This window comes from Notothenia rossii, assembly GCF_949606895.1.
Source record: "Notothenia rossii genome assembly, chromosome: 5".
Lineage (NCBI taxonomy): Eukaryota > Metazoa > Chordata > Actinopteri > Perciformes > Nototheniidae > Notothenia > Notothenia rossii.
The window spans coordinates 31,734,280-31,757,226 of record NC_136903.1 but is presented as its reverse complement, the minus strand read 5'-3'; the positions used below and the strand labels follow the sequence as shown (position 1 = coordinate 31,757,226).

At 39.7% G+C, this 22,947-nt stretch overlaps 1 protein-coding gene across 1 annotated transcript in view; it reads left to right on the top strand.

The window, feature by feature from the left end:
• The window catches only part of zcchc14 (zinc finger, CCHC domain containing 14), a 55,797-nt gene that overhangs the window by 15,231 nt on the left and 17,619 nt on the right, over positions 1–22,947 (top strand). Inside the window, exon 3 of the mRNA XM_079683621.1 lies at positions 7,735–7,948. Coding sequence (XP_079539747.1) covers positions 7,735–7,948 — 214 coding nt within the window. The remainder of the gene's footprint in view (positions 1–7,734; positions 7,949–22,947) is intronic.

The following is a 22,947-nucleotide window of genomic DNA, read 5'->3' as shown; positions in this document are numbered from 1 at the left end:
GGGTCATTTATCTGTCGCGGGCTGCGCCTGGGCAACAGCGCTGCTGATAGGATCCAACGTGTAGTGGTGGACAACTTGCTACAAAAATGTGACATTCTATGCTTGCAAGAAACTTTTTTACCATAGCAGGATTTGGGAAAGACGAACTCTCTTAATGATAATTTTCACGTGGCTGGTGAGTCTACTATGGACCTATCTCTGGGAATAGTGAGAGGAAGGATAGCAGGGGGCGTGGCTATCCTGTGGCAAAAAAAGCTGGACGCTGTCATTAATGTCATCAGGCTTGAAGTTGGCTGGTGTATTGCTGTGCAGATCAAAATGAATAACAAGGAGTTTAGCATTCTCAATATATACACCGTATGAGTCACAACATAATGAAGATGAATACCTGAACAGACTTGCTTTTATACATTCTTTTATTTCTGATAATCATTCCACCTGTGTTTATGTAGTGGGTGATATGAATGCTGACATATCAGACAAAAGTTCCTTGTTTGCTAAGCATATGCTACAGTTCTGTGATGATAACAATCTTATTTTATCAAGCCAAATACTTTTGCCTACAGATAGCAATTAATTTATAAGCAAGGCCTGGCACACAACTTAATGGCTTGATCATTGCATAAGCACTGCTAATGCCCATGACATTTTAAGATCAATTGAGATTGTGTATGAGGCATCCATGTCTGATCACATTCCTTTTGTAATGTCACTAGATTGTGATAGTCTCCCTGAGATGTCCCAGGAGGTTAAAAATGCCTGTGACACTAAAGTTGATTGGTCACAAAACTAGGGCCAAAAGGGTGGGTGGAGGGGGTCTGGAGGACGGGTTTGGGCTGACAGCCCAGGGGCACAGCGGAGGACCCGGAAGGGGTCTCGAGCGGACGGCCCGGGGGCAAGGCAGAGTTTGTGGTGGGGGTCTCAGGCGGACGGCCCGGGGGCAAGGCAGAGTTCATAAAGGGGCGAAGGACATGGAGTTGGCAGGACCCTCAGCAGAACCCCCAATGACACAGGACATGGAGTTGTCAGGACCCCCGACGAAACAGGTGTAGGCGGGGCCTCGAACGGCACAGGAAATAGGGTTGGCAGGACCCCCGGCAGAAGAGTAGTCGGCGGGACCTCCAACAGCACAGGACATAGGGTTGGCAGGACCCCCGGCAGAAGAATAGTCGGCTGGACCCCCAAGGACACAGGACATAGGGTTGGCAGGACCCCCGGCAGAAGAGTAGTCGGCTGGACCCCCAAGGACACAGGACATAGGGTTGGCAATACCCCCGACAGAAGAGTAGTCGGCGGGACCCCCAACAGGACATCATTACAGATTAAATGGCTGATGATGATGACATGCTAACAAGCTCACATGTTGGCTAGAAAATTATCTTGGTGTTCAGATAAGGTTAAGGTGAACCTCTTTAGAGCTTATTTTACTCCTCTTTATACTGCCCCCTTGTGGGTTTAGTTTAAGAAGGCAAGCCTCCAGAAGCTCCATGTTGCTTGTAATGATTGTTTGCTTGTAATGATTGTTTGCGTATACTGCTTAGAAAACCAAGGTGGCGCAGTGCAAGTGAAATGTTTTGTAATGCACGAGTCAACACGTTCCATGCTCTCTTGAGAAATCTGATGTACAAATTCATCTGTTGATTGAATTTTTCTCATAACTCTGTCATTATGCTCCTTTCAAATCCGTGTCTCAGTGCTGTACGATACCAGTCACCTCCGTGGAAACATTGCTATAACTGCCTTTTTTTATTTATATTTGAGTGTTGTATGTCTTTTTTTTTAAATTGACCAAGAATCTCTTTAAATAAAGCTGATGATGATGTGTGTGCTCAGGCTGAGTTCCGCGGTGTCTCGCTGTCTCGCAGACCCCACGCTCACACTGTCCGCTCCTCGAGCCTCAAAGGCGGATCAGCGAACCCCGCAACGTCCCGCCAACACGGCACCCAGACCCCACGCAGCATTCTCATCTGTTTGTCATTACTGGTGTCATTTCCTGGTTGCTAACAAACGCCATGGTAACACATAATCACTGATGTTCCGCTGTAACGGTGGTGGACTCATTAGAACAGAGTGAGCGAGCTGACCAATCAGAGCACAGTGGGCTCATAGGGAGGGGGGGGGGGCAGGAGCTCCAACAAGCCGTTTAGGACAGACAGTGAATACACATACTATACAGAGATGCTGTATGAGAAACCAATGTGAGTTTGGAACATTAAACAATATAAATCTATTCTAGTAGACCTCAACAATGGAATTGTGATCAGTAGAAATGGCCATGTCATGGGACCTTTAACATTCATTACGGTAGCTGATTAAAATCAAACACATAAATAAAGTACTCGAATTTCACTTACCGCAAAACCGCATTCATGCACCGTCTGTTTCAACCACAGAGCGAGTCACAATAGTCCGATATAAGCATGAACAACAAACAAACACGACCGAGTTCAAGTTATGTTCCCCGGATGAGCTGAGCAGGCTGAGTCCCTTTAGCATCACACAGAGCTGCTAGCAGAGAGACAGGAAGCTAACAGCAGCAGTCACTGGACAGAGCTGTCACTCAATGTGACCACTCCCTAATTTATGCATAACTTTAAGGCTTAATATCAATTAAACAGATGAATTGAGAAAAAAATGCACTACCGTGATGTGTCTTCCAATATATCATTTTTATTATTAGTTGTCATTAAGTCTAACTATACAGAGAATAAGGTTTTTCGAACCACGATGTAACCACGATGTGTATACTTTGCTGTAAAGTTGGGCATTTTAACATGGGGGTCTATGGAAATTGCTCTCTTCTGCAGACTGCTCCTACTGGCCACTAGATGAACTGCAGTTTGAGGCACTTCCTTATAGGCTTCCCGGCTCTGCCCCAGTTTGCCGCTTGGATGTGATGCTGGTCTTCCTTATATCCAGAACATCAGGCTATCACAATGATAATATAAGAAACATTTTTTAAATGTTGTATAACTTTCCATATACAATGACAGATTTCTGATTTTCATAACTTCATAACGAACCACAAATGTCAAAATAGCTTTCGGTCCTATCCATGTGCGTCACTTTTAGTGTCCCCCAGAAACAGTTTCCGTTGTGTTATGAGCTTCTTGTTTTCCTAATCAGTACTTTTTTTTAAATCTGTGCACGTGTCATCAAATAAATATTTCCAGGAGTTTCGAGTTGGGTAACGTTTCTAAACGCTGCACATTTGTTGTCAAGTTGATGAGGCTCTTCCTTCATTTGCCTGTTTTTTGACACGTCTGTTTTTTTACGTACAGTATGCATCACTTCTGAAGCTGCAGCGCGGTTCTCCTAATGGAAATGTTTTGGGTTGATGTAGCACATTTGCACTTGTCTCACTGTTATTTCTAAATAGTTGATTGCACTTATTGTTAATCGCTTTGGATAAAACTGTGGGCTAAATGAAATCTAATGTAACGTGACAGCTCAGCTCTGTATTTATTGAAATGATCACCTCACACTCCGATTTATTTTTCTCTTCAGCAAGTCCTTCTGCACGTTGTCCTGCTGCACATACATCAGCTATTCAGGCCAGGAAAACAAAACGATGCTAATGCTAGCTTTCACTCCAAATACATGTGATTAGTTAAGCTTACAGGTTATCATCAGGGCTACCACTCGATTATTTTTATCATCCATTATTTTGCTTATCATTTTCTACATCAATTGATTGTCGTCCAAGGTAGTGTCTTTATGTCTTTGAAGGTTGCTTCAGTCGAAAACCCTAAAATATGTTGTATAATATGTTATGAAAAAGAGAAAGCAGGAACATCTCCATCTCCATTTTCTGCACTTTTTTGTAAAAGTGACATTAATCAGTCATTGATTTTCTTAAATGTTGAATATTATTTTTCTATTGAAGGATTAGTTGAGTTAGAGTTGCAGGTTATCATACATGGCTGGCTAATTCGGTAAATATTAAAAAAGTTATTCTTGTTTATTACAAAAGAGTCACGTGTTGTTTGCCCGAGTTTTCTAACACCAGCTGTTTTGAGTTAAAAATGTTTTTTTTTAACAGCTTCATATTAAACAGATGTGTTGCATCATATAAATTACATAAACACACATGTTATTACTTTATTCAATTATAATAAGTATTTACTTCTGACACTAACTTCTTCTTTGCTAAATGTGAGACATGGTTGCTTCGGTTTGCTATGTCATAGATAAAACAAACTATTTACATTAACCCTCAAAAGTTGTGAGCTGTGTGTGTGTGTGTGTGTGTGTGTGTGTGTGTGTGTGTGTGTGTGTGTGTGTGTGTGTGTGTGTGTGTGTGTGTGTGTGTGTGTGTGTGTGTGTGTGTGTGTGTGTGTGTGTGTGTGTGTGTGTGTGTGCAGATGCAAACATTGTTATGACAGCTGCTAAAGATCCTGTAGGAAATACAAATAAAACAGTGACATATTTGGTCAGATTCCATACTTTAGAAGTTTATAATCTCCCTATTTGGACTTAACCTTGACTTTTCCCCTTTACCACCAGTGTAGTGACTAATCTCAAACTGGTAGAGCTGGACGTGGAGTTTGAACCATCAGTCTTCTTTCTGGTAAAGATAAATGTTTTGAAATGTGAAGAAATCTAAGTCTTTGTGTAAAACAAATGCAATTCTCAAGCAACAGGATCAGTAGTAAAACACTACATGCCTAAATATTGATGATAAAAGAGGACAGGAAAGAGTTGTTTACACGAATGTGGTCCTTCTGCATGGATGTGTTGTAATTAAAGGTGGAGGGAGAGGTGGGGTTTCCCAAAGAGTAACCCTCCCTTACAGTAAAGTGTGGGATCATATTGCAAAGAGCTAATGAGGGATTATCGAGACATGAATCAGGACTTGGAGGTCTCTATCAATGCAGTTGAGAGAAGTGAAAATAAAGTTAAAGAAACGTTACGCTGTGTTAGCAGTCCCTCTGTAGATGTACACACAGCAGCAGGCAGACTGTTTAAACATGTACGAGCAGTGAAGGGAAAGTACCCGGCTCAGAGAGGACCGTTTGTATTTAGTGTTTTGTTGCCCTTGGCTCCTGCTTAGTGCAGGTCAGCACATTTCTCTGTGCTGAAATCAACCCTCTGTGGTGTGTGTGTCTGCGAGTGTGTGCATGTGTGTCTCCAGTGAATCCCCAGGAAGTTATAAATGCTCTCACTCTCTCTCTCTGTGGCTCCCTTTCCTTCCCTCACGGCTCTGAAGCCTATGACAGGGTTTCTTTGTAGACCAGAGTCACGTACATGACCTACAGTAAAGCAGCTTTTGGCCAGATGTAAACAGATTTAAATGTGACTCAGCATCTTTTAGCGTATTGTTATGGTTTATTGTCCCACAATTTTACTATTTTGTGGCTCTATTCTGCTTTTGGGGGTTTTCCATTTCCTGTAGCGTGTTGTATAGGTTTTTATGCATGTAAATGGCCTGCAAAGGCTAAAATCCAAAAGCTAAAATAAGATATGATAAAACTACATATTTAAAGGTGGGGTAAGTAATTTTGGAGAAACCAGCTTGAGTGCGCAATAATTTGAAAATACACAGCTGGAAGAAATCTGCTATTTCCTTCCCCTCCAACACACACAAACGCGCACATGACCAATGAGGGCAAGAGATAAGTTTGTGCGCAGATGGAAGACTGACAGGCAGGTAGGCCATCATTTTAGCCGGCCTGGCCCGGCTAAAATGATTGGTCGTGCTTTTTACAGCGCTACGGCTTCCACAGATGACATTTTCTTATGTATTTTTTGTCAAAGCACTTAAGATATTCATTGCTATCGGGATGTTAAGAGCATTCCATGGAATATAACAAAACATGTATCTCGAGCCGGTTTCTCAAACGTACCTACCCCACCTTTAATACGACCAATACCATCTGTTGTTCTTCGATGCTTTAAACTTGCATGAGTTTAATTTAACGTCAAACAGATGGATGCTGATTCACACTAGAGGAAAAATAGTTGAATACGATTTTCTTCAGCAGGATGCTGCAACAGTGCAGCGTTACAAACAGCACATACAGTACACAGGCCACATGTGCAAAACTGCATAATCACCCCATTATATGAGTGCTTTATATTATCTATAAAAACAGTACCAGTGTCAGAATTAGCCGCAGAGTTAATTACTTTTGTAAGCGAGGGAAGGAGGAGTTGCTGTGAGCACACATGCTAGGTTTTATAGGTTTCAGGTTGTTTTTATACTATGACTGCTATTGGTGTGTTGGGGAATTGCACATGCTTTCTAAATATCCGCTTCTTAGTTTAATTCCCAGACTCCTTATCTTACTATTTCTTTCTTATCCCCCCTCCTGCCGACTTGTGCTACTCTTTTTACTTGGTGTACCTACAGTGTGACAGTCAGACTCTCCTTCCCCTCACATACAGTCTTCAGACAGAGAGTTGGCACGGAGGGCAGTAACATGCGGATGTGGCAGCAGCACACTTAATTGTTTTCAGATCTACCGGCCCATGCTGTGCGTGTGTGTGTATGATTGCAATGCAGGCACTAACACATGTTAGTTAACTTAAATACTGAACCATTGGGTCCATGTTCCATACATCACAGAGCCTACTATCCTACATTGCAAGATACAGTGAATGGTTGTTGTGCAAAAAAAAAACATTGGCCTTTAGAGAAGGATTTTAGTTTTGATGTTATCGGAAGGCCACCGTAATTCTCCAACACCATTGGAAAAAAACAACAACTGCAATCTTGTAAATAGAAGGGTGAGTCGAGGGGTATTTAGTTGGTTGCAATCCACAGCCTCAATGCTACTGTAGATGCTGCCAAATACTAACTGTGGGGATTTTCCCCACATCAATCAGAGGGTCAAAAACAGTTCAAACTATGTTATGTTGTGATTGTATCCGACTCCATGTACTTTGACTGACCATTTCAACGCTACTACTAAGTGGAAACTTGGAATATTGCCATACAAGTAGTCTCTTTTTGATCTGCAGCTACCTGCTTTTTATTATTCATAAAACCCTTTTTTACTTCATGCTCACTGTTCTTGGTTCGTTTGTGGAAAACCATTGAAAACAAAAATCCGAGAACTAAAAGCAACCATTTACATTTTTTCGCCTGCCCTGGTCTAAATTGCAGTTAAAAGCACCCTTCGAGGACTAATAGTGGAAAGAAAACTTAAAGAAAAGTACATCTGACGCTGAAATTAAATAATGCTTCACAGAAAGTTGCTACAACAGGAGTATCGGATCAGTAGTTGGTCAAACAGTAAAAAAGCAGCCTACGGTTTGTGTTTGGACTCTTTCCGCTATGAGAAACACTCCGCTCTTCCAGAGTGAGCTATAAATAAATAGGGACTCCCTTTTGTACGAGCCTTGTTAAATATTGGTTTGCTTTCAATGCCAGATATTTCTCCTCGCTCTGTCTTAGCACTATGCATGTGTTGCTCAGTGTTTGAATTTGTTCAAGCAATAACAGCACAGCTTCAGTGTTGCATTCATATTAATGGCTGTTAAATTAGTGCCCATGAGAAAGCTCCTGGCTGACAGGAAGGGGGAACTTTATGGATCTACTTTCTGGATAGTTGACCCCAAGACATACAGTACCTCCTCAAGTTCACCCTCTTGGTACTGCACATGCTCCAGTGTGCTAACTAGCTTTACTGCGGCTAAGGAGTTATTACAGCCCTGTCTATTTATCCCTGACCTCTGCTCTGTGGTTTTACCCTCTGTCTTTCTGAATGACCTTTCACCCCTGTGTATCAGAGCCGGACCAGAGAAGCCGGCACAGTCTCAGGGGTCACCACGGGACGACGAGACCAACCTATCAGCCAGGAGCTCAACCCTCCTCGCCCAGACCTCTCTCCTGCTCCTCCCCCACCACCACCACCACTTCCTCCCCATCTGCCTCCTCTACCTGCTGGACAGGGCAAGGATGCAACAGCTCCAACCAATAACCACCGGGGACAAGAACGAAAAAGTGAGCCTAATGCAGTCATTACAAAAGTTTTTATATACCTACTAATTCTCTGATGTGGTGTTTCTAACTTATAACGATCCTTAATTATTTACAGTACACTTGGTCCCCTGCTAATAACAGAAGAAATCCCCATTATAGTACGTTTATAATTTTTTATAGACATTAGCATCATAGGAACTTTTACCATAATATCGTCCTCTGCTCCCAAGTGTGTGTCATCGTATGCAACAAGTTTAGTCTACTGGAACAAGATGTGACATGCTGGTACATCTGAACACATGCACAAAGAATGCTGCCCTAAGGTGTGTGTGTGTGTGTGTGTGTGTGTGTGTGTGTGTGTGTGTGTGTGTGTGTGTGTGTGTGTGTGTGTGTGTGTGTGTGTGTGTGTGTGTGTGTGTGTGTGTGTGTGTGTGTGTGTGTGTGTGTGTGTGTGTGTGTGTGTGTGTGTGTGTGTGTGTGTGTGTGTGTGTGTGCGTGCGTGCGTGCGTGTGCGGGAAAAGGTAAGGAACTGTCTGAGTATTCAGTATTAGAACACCCCCATATAAAATTACAAAATATAAAAACGCACATTTTTCCATATTTCATATTTCACTCTTTTTTATGCTTTTTGACCAAGGACATTTTAAGTTCTAAAAACTGACATGTTAGCAAGCAGAAATGCATCAACTTCTGCATTCACTTGGGGTCGTGTTTCAACCAGTGATACACATATAGAGTACCAGTCAAAAGTTTGGACACACATTCTCATTCAATGGTTTTTGTTTATTTTAATTTTGTCCTACTTTGTTGATTAGTACTGCAGACATCAAAACTATGAATGAATACATGTGGAATTTTCTAGTTAACAAAAAAGTGTTAACAAATCCTGAATATGATTTTTATTTTAGATTCTTCAAAGTAGCCCTGTTTTGCCTCGCTGACAGCTTTGCGCACTCTTGGCATCTCTCAGTCAGCTTCACGAGGTCATCACCTGGAATGGTTTTCTATTAACACGTGTGCCTTGTCAAGAGTCCATTTGTGGAATGACTTGCCTTCTTAATGTGTTTGAGGCCATCAGTTGTGTTGTGCAGAGGTAGGGTTAGTGCACAGCGGAAAGCCCTATTTGACTACTGTTGTAATCCATATTATGGCAAGAACCACTCAGAGATGCATAGAAGGTGAGCGGATGGTTTCTGTATGTGTGGTTCCCACCGTGAAGCATGGAGGAGGAAGTGTGATGGTGTGGGGGGGCTTTGCTTGTGACACTGTTGGTGAATAATTCAGAATTCAAGGCACAGATAACCAGCATTCTGCAGTAGCCAGCAAAATATAAATCATATTCTGGATTTGTTTTTGTTTACTAGATAATCCCCTCTTACCTGTGGGGTTCCCCAAGGCTCGATTCTGGGCCCCATCCTTTTTCTACTTTACATACTGCCCCTGGGTTCAATCATTACAAAACACAATGTCCCCTTCCATTGTTATGCAGATGATGTACAAATCTATCTGCCTCTCAATTCTAATGCAAACTCTTTAAAGATATTGATGGTCTGCTTGACAGAGGTCAAATCCTGGCTGAGCCTAAATTTCCTCAACCTAAACGAGAGTAAGACTGAGGTCATCTTTTTTGGACCCCAACCTCCAGCCTCCCCAGTTGATACTCTGGGCTCCCTCAAAAAAAACATCCTCCCCTCTGTCAAGAACCTTGGAGTGACCTTTGATAGCACTTTTAAATTTGATAAACAAGTCAGCACCGTAGTTAAAACCTGCTTTTTTAAAATACGACTATTGGCTAAGACCAAGTCGTTTTTATCTTTTAAAGACTTGGAAAGGGTTATCAACGCCTTTGTAACCACAAGGTTGGATTACTGCAACGGTCTGTATGTGGGTATGGACCAGGCCTCAATTAAACGCCTGCAGCTAGTGCAGAACGCCGCTGCACGTCTTCTTACTGGCCACAAAAAGCGTGACCACATTACCCCAATTCTGGCTTCATTGCACTGGCTTCCAATTCGGTTCCGAATTGATTTTAAACTCCTTTTATTTGTTTTTAAAGCACTAAATGGGCTGGCTCCGGCCTATATAGCTGAACTCCTCCAGCGCTACACCCAAGCCAGAGCCTTAAGGTGTGCTGACCAGCTACTGCTGGTAGTGCCCCAGACCAGGCTCAAAACCCGAGGGCACCGAGCCTTCGCAGCAGTTGGTCCCAGGCTCTTGAACACTCTGCCCCTCCATATGAGGTCGGCCCAGACTCTAGGGGTTTTTAAAACAAAACTAAAGACTCACTTCTTCTCCCTGGCATTCTAGTCCGAGCAGAGTATGACTACGGACAATTCCCTGTGTTGGATTTTTATATTTGTTGTGGTAATTTATTGTCTTCTGTTCTTTGCGAATGTAGTAATGTGTTATTTATTATTTGCATGTACAGCACTTTGGTCTCGACCAAAAATCGTTTTAAAATGTGCTTTATAAATAAAACCTGATTTGATTTGATTTGATATGTGTTCTTTTATAGTTCTGATGTCTTCAGTATAAATCTACAATGTAGAAACAATTCAAATAAATAACAAACCTCGAATTAAACTTTTGACTGGTAGTGCACATCCAACAATCCCTCCCTTTTTTGTTCGGTTTTGGTCTCCTCCGACTCATTAGAAAAGTTTCTTATTAAAAAATATATGTTATGCTGCTAAATGCAAGTCGCTAATTAAACCTTCTTGTACTGTAGATGGGGTTTATTGGAGCTCATATTAGCTTCATGTTGCTATTTAATACATATTAAATCTATGTAAGTGGTGGTAATGGTTCAATTGTGCGATCAAACCAAAACAAATAACTAAGAGAGGAAAATTTGGGTGATGATTCTCTGTGGGTTTATAACTGTGATTGAAAAACATTACACTCTCTCTAAGTTCTAATTGTCTACTGTTCTGCAGTAATGCAATGCAAAAGCATCATATTAAGGGCCTGAAACAAAACATATTCACCCTCTTCTAGACATTTCTACCATAGCAGGAAAAGCACAACATTTTAAAGAGGACATATTATGTTCATTTTCAGGTTCATAATAGTATTTTGTGCCTCTATTACTGTGACATGTTTCCATGCTCTAATGTTCAATAAGCTATTTATTTGTCTCATACTGCCTGTGCTGCAGCGCCTCTTTTCACCCTCTGTCTGAAACCAGAGCCCAGTCTGCTCTGATTGGTTAGCTGGCCGGCTCTGTCGTGATTGGTCAACCGCTTAGAGATGTTCCTCGCCTAAGCCCCGTATAATGTGTTGGAACGCTAGCCAATAGAAGCAAAAGTGTTACATACAGTAGGGATGTCATTATGTTATATACTGTAATTTATTTATTTATTTTTTAGTTACGCACAAAATTCTTTATTATTCCGCCGGGTTATTTTGCGCCTCTTCTTCTCCCACATTCCACATCGCAGAAACTCCGTTCAAACATCAAAACGTTCAGCTCGGTCGGGAATCGATGACTATTACTTTTCTCATTCATAACTTTCATAATTCCAGAGATATATCCCATAATACATCACATTTTTAACATGGAAGTCAATGGAGAAACTCTTCAGACTTGAAAAATCTTCATGCGACTTCAACTGCTAACTGCTCCTTCATACTTTTACTCAGAAACCTCAAACATTGTTCAGACCTTGGTAAAAAGGCCTTCTTCAGATTTTAACATTAGTGTGTATTGAGCCAACCGTGTCTCCTAAAAATTACGTTCCCACAGAACTAAACTGCATTCTCAATTACGTTTAGCTAGAAACGTATTCTCTCCCACGTTACGTTCGTTATGAACGTATCTCAAATACGTTTATTTTCTATATATCTTCTAGAAACATATTTTCTCCCACGTTAAGTTTCTTATGAACGTATCTTAAATACGTTTATCTTCTACATATCTTTGCCATTTATTGTCTTGCTTATAATAATGATAATAGTCATTTATAAATATCATTTTAGAGCACACATTTGAAATCAGTAGGCGAGGCTGTAATTTTGCCTGCTGTTACTCTTATGAGCGAGGCAGAAAATAATAGTTTTAACATGCCAAAAAGCTGCTGTGTCGTTTATTGCACCTCAAACATTAAAACAAATCCAGAGTTACGTGTTTCTGTACTTCCTCTAAGATGAAAGGACAGTAACAGAAGATCTCTGTGACGACAGATGTGGTGTTGTTAATGCGATATGATATCCGAAAAAAAAATCAGTTTAGGATGGCCGACACTACACTACCCATAATCCCCAGCTATCGTTTGGGACTACAGTCCCGTTGACAAACCCCGTGATTAATCTTCAAGCTCTGGGATTGGATGTTGGAGTGGCAGTGCGCCAAGGTTACGCCGAGCGTCAAGCTCTTTGAAATGGAACGAAACCACGGCAGACTATTCAAAACTGGATTCGAACGCCCCCCCCCCAAGAACTACACATGCTGGCTATTGTGTTTCGCAAGTTCGCAACATGTTCCCCATTGCACCTCTACCGGGAATTGTAGTTTTAAAAGACGTTTTCGTTTTTCCCAAAATTAGAAGTTGACAGTATTAAACTGTTTACAGCCCTGGAGGTTTAGGCGATAGGAAACACATTGGTGTGTACAAATTTAAAACATGTAAATACTAAATGAGTGAAAATCGCTTGTATCCATAATGGGCAGCATTAATATATACCCACATGACAGCTCATTGTTACTTTGTAATTGTTCTACTCCACTACAATTCAGAGGTTAACCTGGTATTTTTACTCCACTACATTTATTTTAGTTACTTTGCAGATTCTTATTGATGATGTGAAATATGAACAACCCTTAAAGCAGACTTTAGTTACACCTGAGTAAAATTCAGGGAAGGTGATTGTCAAGTGCCAACAATCAGGAGAGATATTTGATAGTTGGTGCTTGAGAAGACTAAACATTTATCTGCAGATCTCTATAAAGTATATTAATTACTCGTTATTCTCTACTAAAAGTTAATTAAAAACTGTATATAATTGCTATTTTGCACATCCCTTTCAAGATTTCAAGTTTTTCTAAGGTTTATTGACATATCATATACACAACTACGGTGTAGTTATGCAATGAATGAAAGACTTGGGTCACAGGTTCCTCAACAGTGCATTACAAGACATCTATCAATATGTGTGTACTGTATACCTCCACCATTAAACTGTCAAATTCTGCACATTTCTTATACTATCTACATACATAAGAGTATCATTAATGTGTATAATATCAGTTAAAATAAGTGCTTCAACATAGTTAACATTGCAGGAAAGCAATATATTAGACATTAAGTACTTTGTCAGGCTTAATATTTATCTGTAGATAGATACCCCCAAAGCTTTTTTCTTATTTGAAAGAAGACCTTAACCTAAATTATTCTTTAATGTGTTAATAAAGGTTAATTAGTTTGTCTGTTTTGCACATCCTCATATTAATATCTTTGTACATCCAGCACTAAACTGTTTTATTGTAGAGATCACTTACAGTATCTTCTTTTTATATTCTATATTTCTATCATTGAACTTCTACTTTACCCCCTATGAAAGTATGTACTCTTAATATTGTTTTCATCAAATAACATTATTCAACAAAAATAACATTATTCAACACAAATAATTCAATAACGTACTTTAACTAGGGGCAGACATTAAGGGTAAAATGCCACTGGCACTCCGGGCCGGTGGAATTGTATTACTACTGGCCCCACCATTGTAACCACTGGCCCGGAGCATTCGTCCAAAAAAAATCGACTAATAATGAAGAAAATGAACACATTTGTTGCAATAGTAATTAATGCACTAACTACATTACTACTTGTACTACAACATTTGAATAATCAGTTCTTCCTCATTTTCCTCAATTGTTCATATTTGGTTTATTAAAATAATGATATTGTGGTCATTGTTAAAAAATGTCTGCTCTTATTATGAGTATTATTATTTGTATGATGCGCTTTCTGCCTTCCTGTCATTAGGAGTTAGAAATGTAATGGCTATGTAGTAGGTCAGATTAGAACCTTCATTATCCTAAACTGCTGGGACATTTCCCTATAGCCAATAACTTTATATTTTCTACTCTTCACTTACTTGTCAGCATAGGCCGGCATTGATGTACAGATCCGACAGAATACCTTGTTTATATTGGCCTCATATTGAGAGGTGCAGTGACGCGTCCTAAAACCAGGAAGTAAGCTGCTGGTTCCCTCGACAAAAAAGCAATGGGATTTCTCCACAGGGTTTCGGAAAATAGCTAGAAATAAGGTCTGTGGAAAACAAACCTGTTTGATAAATGAACGTTTTGTTCAGCCGGATAATCTCCACATGTCTACCCTACTTTTATAATTTTCGAATCATAAATCTAATCGATATATTATAAAAGGGTTTTAGGACGCGTCACTGCACTACTTCTTCTCATATTCCCTGTCACTCTCCTTTAACTCCTCCGGTGACTTTCTTTTCTTTGAAGATTGTTTTTTTGCCCGGCGCTTGGCCGGTTACCGCTGGTATTAAAAACATTTTGGCGAATGGTTAGGTGGAGCGATAGTCTGTAGTGAAGGAGCGCGCTCCCGCTCACGGGTGCCTGCTCGCGCTGCGCACCGCAGCAAACAGCTGTTTGCTTTTCACCCAACAACAACAACCGACTCACGAAACGCTATGGTGTAGCGTTAATAAACGAAACAATTTAACAAAATTGTTTGTCAAAATACCAATACCACAGGACCATTTTTTTTTTTAAAGCAATATTTTTAGTGGCCCGAGCGGGCAAGTGGAAAGTACGTTATGCTGGCCCGGGGTGTCTAAATAGTGCTTCCGGGCCAGCGGGCCATTTATAATGTCGAGCCCTGCTTTAACCACTAGGCGGTGCACACAAGGTACACAGCATACTAATAATAACTTTGTATTATTAGTGTGGGACACTTATGTATGTATAACATCTGAAGATATTTAGTTTTGTTCATGTTTTTACATAATTTTACAGGATATTGCTATGCTATTTCTCATGTATTACTTCTACACATTAATATCTGATTTGTAAAACATCACAGACAGAAAGGCATATCCGTCATTTAATGGTAAGCTATTGCAATTGTGATTCAATAACCCATCACCCAAATCCCCTGACTATTCTCTCAACTCAGTATTTACATTCTTATATTCAAAGAAAATCAGTAATACAGTATCTTTAACTACAAACTACAAGTCCTTTTCTATCTGCTGTGCACCGTTGTGGTGTAAATATAACCTATCTACCAATTGGATCAAATATAAAAGTCAGCCGAATTACTATTGATACTGCAGGAGACGTACTATATTTTGTGAAAAGAGATGCAAGATGTTGTTTAATTGTTGATATATTTATGATCCACGTCACATATTCAGTTTTGGCGGCAGTTCTCCTGTTTGTCCAGAAGTCTTCTCATCAGGGCTCTATAAATAAAGAACTACGGCAGATGTGTAATATTTAATGCAGCCGAACCATGTATTACAATGCCTTTTATGTGATGACTTCCAAAGAGAGAAGCAAGAACACTCGGAATAAAGTATTATTCTATTTTTTTTTTTATGTTTTCGGATATCATATCACATTAACATCATATCCCAACATGCATTGCAGTTAAAACATCCAATCAACAAGCTTCAAGCTGAGGATCTTGGGTAATCTGTTCAGTGGGTTTGTGGTGTGTGTCGCTCGAAATGTCCCTTATAGGCCTACGTCTGTTTCCGGTGACTTTATTTAAGGCGTAAAAAGCATGCTAAAAATCCCAAGACTATAGAATTAAACGAATAAATAAAAACAAGGATAATTGTGTGTTATTGTTGAGTAAATAACAGTGTGTTATTTAGAAAAGAATAACAAATTAGAAGGAAAAAAAGATTTTCAAAAATACAGATTCCAGTATTTTGAGGCTCTAAGCCCCATTTATTTTCCTCACAGACGGGAAAAAAAGTCAGACATTATACGATTTAAAAATAAAAACAGATAAATAAAAAGATAAAACACTGGCATGTAATTTACGTTAGAATAAATAGAATGGTTTTGAATAATAGATGAGAGTAAAATCTACGACACTTTACAGCCCCGCCCACTTTTGGAGAAACCAACGCTGTCATTTGAACGCCGATCAAGCCTGAAGCCACAGAGATCTTCTGTTACTGTCCTTTCATCTTAGAGGAAGTACAGAAACACGTAACTCTGGATTTGTTTTAATGTTTGAGGTGCATTCAACGACACAGCAGCTTTCTGGCATGATAAAACTATTATTGTCTGCCTCGCTCATGAGAGTAACAGCTGGCGAAATTACAGCCTCGCCTACTGATTTCAAATGTGTGCTCTAAAATGATATTTATAAATGACTATTATCATTATTATAAGCAAGACAATAAATGGCAAAGATATGTCGGAAATAAACGTATTTAAGATACGTTCATAAGAAACGTAACGTGGGAGAAAATAGGTTTCTAGAAGATATGTAGAAATAAAATAAGTTTCTAGCTAAACGTAATTGAGTTCTGTGGGAACGTCATTTTTAGGAGAAAGGGTTGATTGAGCAGCTCGTTAATTTGTGTGATCTCAAAGCTAGAGTGGAGGAGAGCTTGAAATTCGCCTTCATATATTTTTTTTAACCTGCCATAATTCCCAAACCCTACATTCCTGAGACATAATTTGTCATGACAAACGTAGGAAAACATCTCGTAGCTTGAAAATTGAAATTAAAGCCAATTATACTGTAGATCTTTACTCACAGCATTAGCCACACACCTTTAGTTAATCTGCCAAAAAGGCCACATTATTAACCCGAAAGTACACAAAAAGTACACTTCAGATGCTCAAGTTCCTTGACATGCTTCACGCATTGAAATGTCACCGATATCTGTTACAGTTCTTCAACAAAACGTTCACATGTAATTGATGTAAGAGGTTTATCCCTCATTCAGAACAATGCAAATGCTCTCCTCTCACATATTACTGCACATCACCATGGAAACCTATGATCTCTGGACACGTCGTTAGCTCAAATATAAACACCTATGTAATGGAACACGATGATGTCATAACTCCAACTGACAAACTCAGAGCAGCAGACTTCAGATAATGGTTATTAATGGTCCAGCCTTCAACATGTCTATGTGCCATTAGTGAGTTTTCCTCAAAAGCTGGTGCCATGGCAACGCATCCCTTGCCGTAAAACACGATATTGCTATAACTCCTATGAATATGGTCAAAAAGTGCTCAAACTTCACATGTGTGCTAACAGTCCAGCTGTGAAGACATCTATTTGACAGTTTTAAGATTTCTTCAAATGCCGTTGCCTTGGCAACACAATGCTCGCCATGAAACACGGTTTTCTCATAACTTCAGTGAAAATGCTCGAAATGGCCCAAAACTTCACAGGTTTGGTAACGATGCAGCCATCAACGCATCAAAGCGTATTATTGGGTGTCATCAAATGCCGTTGCCATGGCGACAGATCATTCGCCATCAAGTTAGTTCAAAAGTTTGCAGTTCAAATATTCTGCTGCTTTTCCAAGCCTTTTTACTTTATTTTCTTCTCTCATCACACATTCAAGCCCCCAGTGTTCATGTATCATTTCAATCTAAATTCTTCACTTTCTTCTTACACATTACATTTCAGCATAGCAATTCAGCCTCAGCTTTTCAGCATAAAGCATTCCCACTAGCAATTTCTTCAGGAATTGCATTCTCAAGTTAAACAAAGGAGTTCAATGGAGGCGTTTCAGGCAGGACTGGAGTGTGAGGGAGAGAAACCCTCTCTGAAGGGAACTTTGGGATTTTAACTTTTGCAGACCATTTGCATGTACAAAAACCGGTACCACTTTACAAGAAGACTACCCTTATAAAGGGTTTACACATTTTATTTATTAATTAGGTTGTGAACACTTTATAAATCATGAATAAGCTTTTATAAGACATGAGATAAACAGGGCAACTGTGACCGGTTGCTTGCCAAATAGTGAGCCAACATTTATCTGTACAGCTAAGCCTTATATTGGCTACTTAGCTTACTTCGTCTTCTTCATCAGCCAGCATCCTTGGTATCTGTTGTTCACTGAGTTGATTCTCCCCCATCCATCTTGATGTTTCTTGGCATCTCTTATGACCATTTACGAATGAGTTACTAACATTTATAACTGCTGAAAGGGAGCCTTATTGTAAAGTGTGAAACACATCACCATCTATTAGGGATGTAACGATACCAAAAACTCACGGTACGATAATATCGCGATAACAAGTCCACGGTACGGTATTTATCGCGATATTGAATAATAAAGGGAAGAAAAAAAAAATCATACATTTTTTTTTTCAAAAAAACATTTTTTTACTCGGAAAATGTTTCTTTATTACATAATAAATCTGATTTTTACAGCCTTTTTGTAGGATAGCAGTATTTTAAAGTGTCAAAAACAAAGTGACAGTAACAGACTGGAACAAGAAAACCAGTGTTTTTGTACCTACTGGTACTACCAAACAAAGTAAGCATTTTCTTTATGCCACTGCATCTCACAAATAAACAAGGACATTTAATAATCAGACCCTGCAATAAAATAAAGCAAGTTTCACTTTAGTTTTTCAAGTAACTCAACTCAAACTCACTAGTCACTCACTCAGCATCATCAGACAGGTTTTTAGGAATATGAGAATGTCCACATTTCCAGGTATTTATAAGCTGGGGTGTTTGGGCATTTACAATATCCCCTGCTCTGGAAACAACTCTCTCGCTTGGTACTGATGTTGCTGGGACACCAGTGGTCGCGTTAACCGAATATTTTATTTAACAATGACAGAAAAATCTGAAAGCAGTCTGTCATTTTGACAGATTAGAACAAACTCGGAACAGCGCCAACGTTTCCCCGCAGCGAGGCTCTGGTGTTATGCCGTGTTATGCATGCCCTCCAAAAGGAAATGATATAGTTCCCAAACCGTACTTTGCCGTACAGATCAATACATGTCTGGGAGGTTTTGCTTCACGCTGTGCGCGTCCCGCGAGGTGCATGCACACACGGCATAACACCACACATTTATAACTACTGAAAGGGTGCGTTGTTTTTAAGTTTATTACACACGTCCATTTATGAATGAATTATAACATTCCCGCTTACCTAATACACATTTTTCACATGAAATGCAAAGTAAGATGCAAAAGAGCCAAGCAAAACATTTTATTCACACATGAAGAAAATCAGGACTCAAAATAATGACTATTTAGTATGACTGATACACATATTTAAACATAAAAGCTTTTCTTAGACATAAATGAAAGACTTGGTAAGACATAATGGTACTCAGACTGGAAAGGCTTTGTGTATAACCTTGAACAAGCATCCGAGCAGTCCATCAGGGTGAGCAGAACAAAGCCAAGATGACCATTCAAGAACCTTGAGGTGTTCCTCCAACAAATTCTCTGTACGGTTTCCTCTCAGTGTACGGACATGTCCTTTGACGGTCGACCAAGCTCTTTCTATATGTTGGATATGACTGCCAGTCTGGGGGTTCACAAACCGCCTGCTGTGGTTTATGGTGTAGTGTTTGTACCCCACGTTACTCAGCACTCTCCTGTATGCCCTCCACTCATTAATAATAATGCAACTTCCTGACTTAACATACCGTCTAATCAGAGGGACAAGGTGGCATCTTGATCGTTTCTCCACTAGTTTCAACACTAGTCTCCGCCTTTTGTCTTTAACTCCCATCATTCCGAAGACCCATTTTTTCCTTCTCCAGGTATGTCCAAAGCGTCCAACAAAAAATAAATCATACCATCATCTTAGTTAACAACAAAATGCACACAAATTACAGTAAAATGGTTGCAAATCATGTTTCAAAATGCCATACTTGTGTATTAGGTGCATTGTATAAGATAATTTAAGGATAATTATACAGTAATGGTCCATATTGATTTTTTATTCTCTTGTACAAGAAAACCCAGTCTATAACTGCCGAACATAGGAACTGGGTACAGTAGGCCTACAGTACCTTCTCCCAGACACAAATACTCAAATAAAATAGTTTATTGGTGTTACCAATGCTTACTATTTATTTGATACCAATTTGGTAATACCATTAATAAAAAGAACAAGGTTTGGGTTCGTTCTTCAGATATGACTGTGACGTTAACGTGTAAGCTCAATAATGAACTCCAGCCCAACAAACCATATTGTAATATCTAAGTAATCATCTTGAAATATGGCATTAATATTTGTAATATACACACATCTTATTGTGAGGTTAATTTCACATACACTACGCCGCTCTTCAAGACTACTTTGATGTTAGCTTGTCTACATATCGATCATAGCTAATTTAAATTAACCTTAGCGATGCATACAGTTACCTACCTAATAAAATATCTCTCTAAGTTACAAGGATGACCTTATTTTATCAACCTCAAACAGAAGCAATTTTTTCTACAGTATTATCCCACTTAATGCTTAACACTTCTCTATTTCGTTTTAACTTGGAGGCTACGATTAGCATCGTTAGCACAGATGTAGCTACCACTCACTTACTACATGCTAACCCAAGCCTTAACATTCATTAACGTTAGCTGACTAAAAACATAAGCAACACATAAATAAAGTAATAATTTCACTTACCATAATACTGCATTCAGGCACCGTCTGTTTTAAACGCGGAGCGAGTCACAATAGTCCGATATAAGCATGAAGAATAGTCCACAAGGCACCAGCACAACAAACACGGCCGAGTTCAAGTTATGTTCTCCGGATGAGCTGAGCAGGCAGAGCCCCTGTAGCATCATGGAGCTGCTAGCAGAGAGACAGGAAGCTAACAACCGCAGTCAATGGAATGACCTGTCACTCAATGTGACCACACCCTAATGTATGCATAAGGTTAAGGCTTAATATAACTTAAACAAATTATAAATGGTAGTAACTCATTAATAGATGGGAATGTATTTTACACGTTACAAGGTTCCTTTTGGCAGTTATAAATGTTAGTAACTCATAGATAAATGGTCATAAAGAGATGCCAAGACACATCCAGATGGAAGGGGGGGAATCAACTCAGTGAACAACAGATACCAAGGATGTTGGCTGATGAAGAAGACGAAGTAAGCTACAGTAGTGCCAATATAAGGCTTAGTCATCTTACCAAATAGTGAGCCTGTGTTGATGTTTGAAAACTATGTTAGAATTGGTTTATAAATGGTTCTTAATGATTAATAAAGTGTTTACAACCTAATTAATAACCCAATTATAAACCCTTTATGAATCCTTTATAAGGGTAGTCTTATTGTAAAGTGGTAACCAAAAACCTATATCACACACTACAGGGAAGGGGAAAGTCCAAAAATAGGGCCTCTTCAAGGGCACTCTGGAGGGCATTGCATCACATTTTCTCCACTGCAAGGGCACCCTAATGTAAACACAAAATATAAATGATGACTGGGCTGACAGCAGTGTCTTATCCCTTCGGAGTCACAATCACGCTGGCTATGAATTATTGGTTTTCATAATACCATTTGCTCACCTAGGATATCTTCCATTATCACTCATGTGAGATCAATCACCTGGCCAGCAGCTGGTGCCTCGGGGTGTACAGTATATGGTTTTAGTTTGGGCGAGCCTCATCAGGCCAGTCTGTTATTGTCTTGGCCCCCTGCCTCTGTCGCTAACACAATACACAACCATCCCACTACCTCATGGTCACACTACATAGCTGTCAGCAGCGTAAATCTCACACCCGACACACACACTAAGTTGTATCGAGCGTGTACAAACGCATGAAGCATAAATGCATAAATGCATAGACACACACTCTCACAGGCCCACACAATTAAGTTTATATGCCGTTACCCTACCATTTTTTCATCGTGTGTTTACAGTTTTTGCTACCTCAGGCCTGCAGAATGAGACCTGTGTTGGTTTTACGATGTGTTTTTTTGGCACACACATATCAACTGAAGTAATCAAGACAAAGAGGCAACATCAGGGATATATTTTATTAACTTTTTGGATATCATTTAAACTCTTCTTTTGATCATGTCTCGCACACACCGTCCTGGACTTCACAAAGTGTGTGTGTGTGTGTGTGTGTGTGTGTGTGTGTGTGTGTGTGTGTGTGTGTGTGTGTGTGTGTGTGTGTGTGTGTGTGTGTGTGTGTGTGTGTGTGTGTGTGTGTGTGTGTGTGTGTGTGTGTGTGTGTGTGTGTGTGTGTGTGTGTGCTGAGATCTCCTCCTCTCTCGTTCCTTCTTTATCCCCCTCTTTATTTCTCTCCTCCTAAACTCGTGTCTTCTCCTCCCCGGCTGCTTGTTCCTGCACGCCTCATGTGGTTTCAGATAGACAGTTTGGGAGTGTAATGTGTCTAAATCTATACCCGGAGGTGTTCTCCTGCACACACACCCATCTATTTCATGTTTCCACCACTTCAACTCAATCTCACCTTCTATTTAATGACATGGATCTAATGGCAGGAGCAGCCCGAACCTGCCTCTGCAACTGAGGCATGCATCCAGACGTAGAAGTAGAAATATGCGCAAATAAAACACGATGTGTGCATACATATGAGGGCCGTGACAATACAATATTTTCACTGCGTAGTTAAGATTTACAATACTGATATAGGCACATTCATTAGGAAGAATTTCAAAAGAAAATAAGCCTATTTATTTCAATTTATTCCAATTTATGCTTACAGTAAAACTATTGTGTTTTTTCCCTTTATTTGACCAAAATGGTTGATTGTTGATTTAATAGATGCTCAATTACTTTATCCAAATGATCATATGTGTATTAACATGATATCAAAGGTTTGTTAATACATGTTTTTTTGGAATGCACACTTTTAATGTACAGATTGATAGATTTGCATCTATTATCTTTATCATTAAATTAATCTTAAAAAAACTTTTAATACAAATATGTGTTCCCAAGCTACACTGCATGATTGGGGATGAGGTTAGAGTAAATAACAAATGAGAGGATTTGGTGCCAGCATCGAGGGCCGGATTAATACTCATAGGTACCAA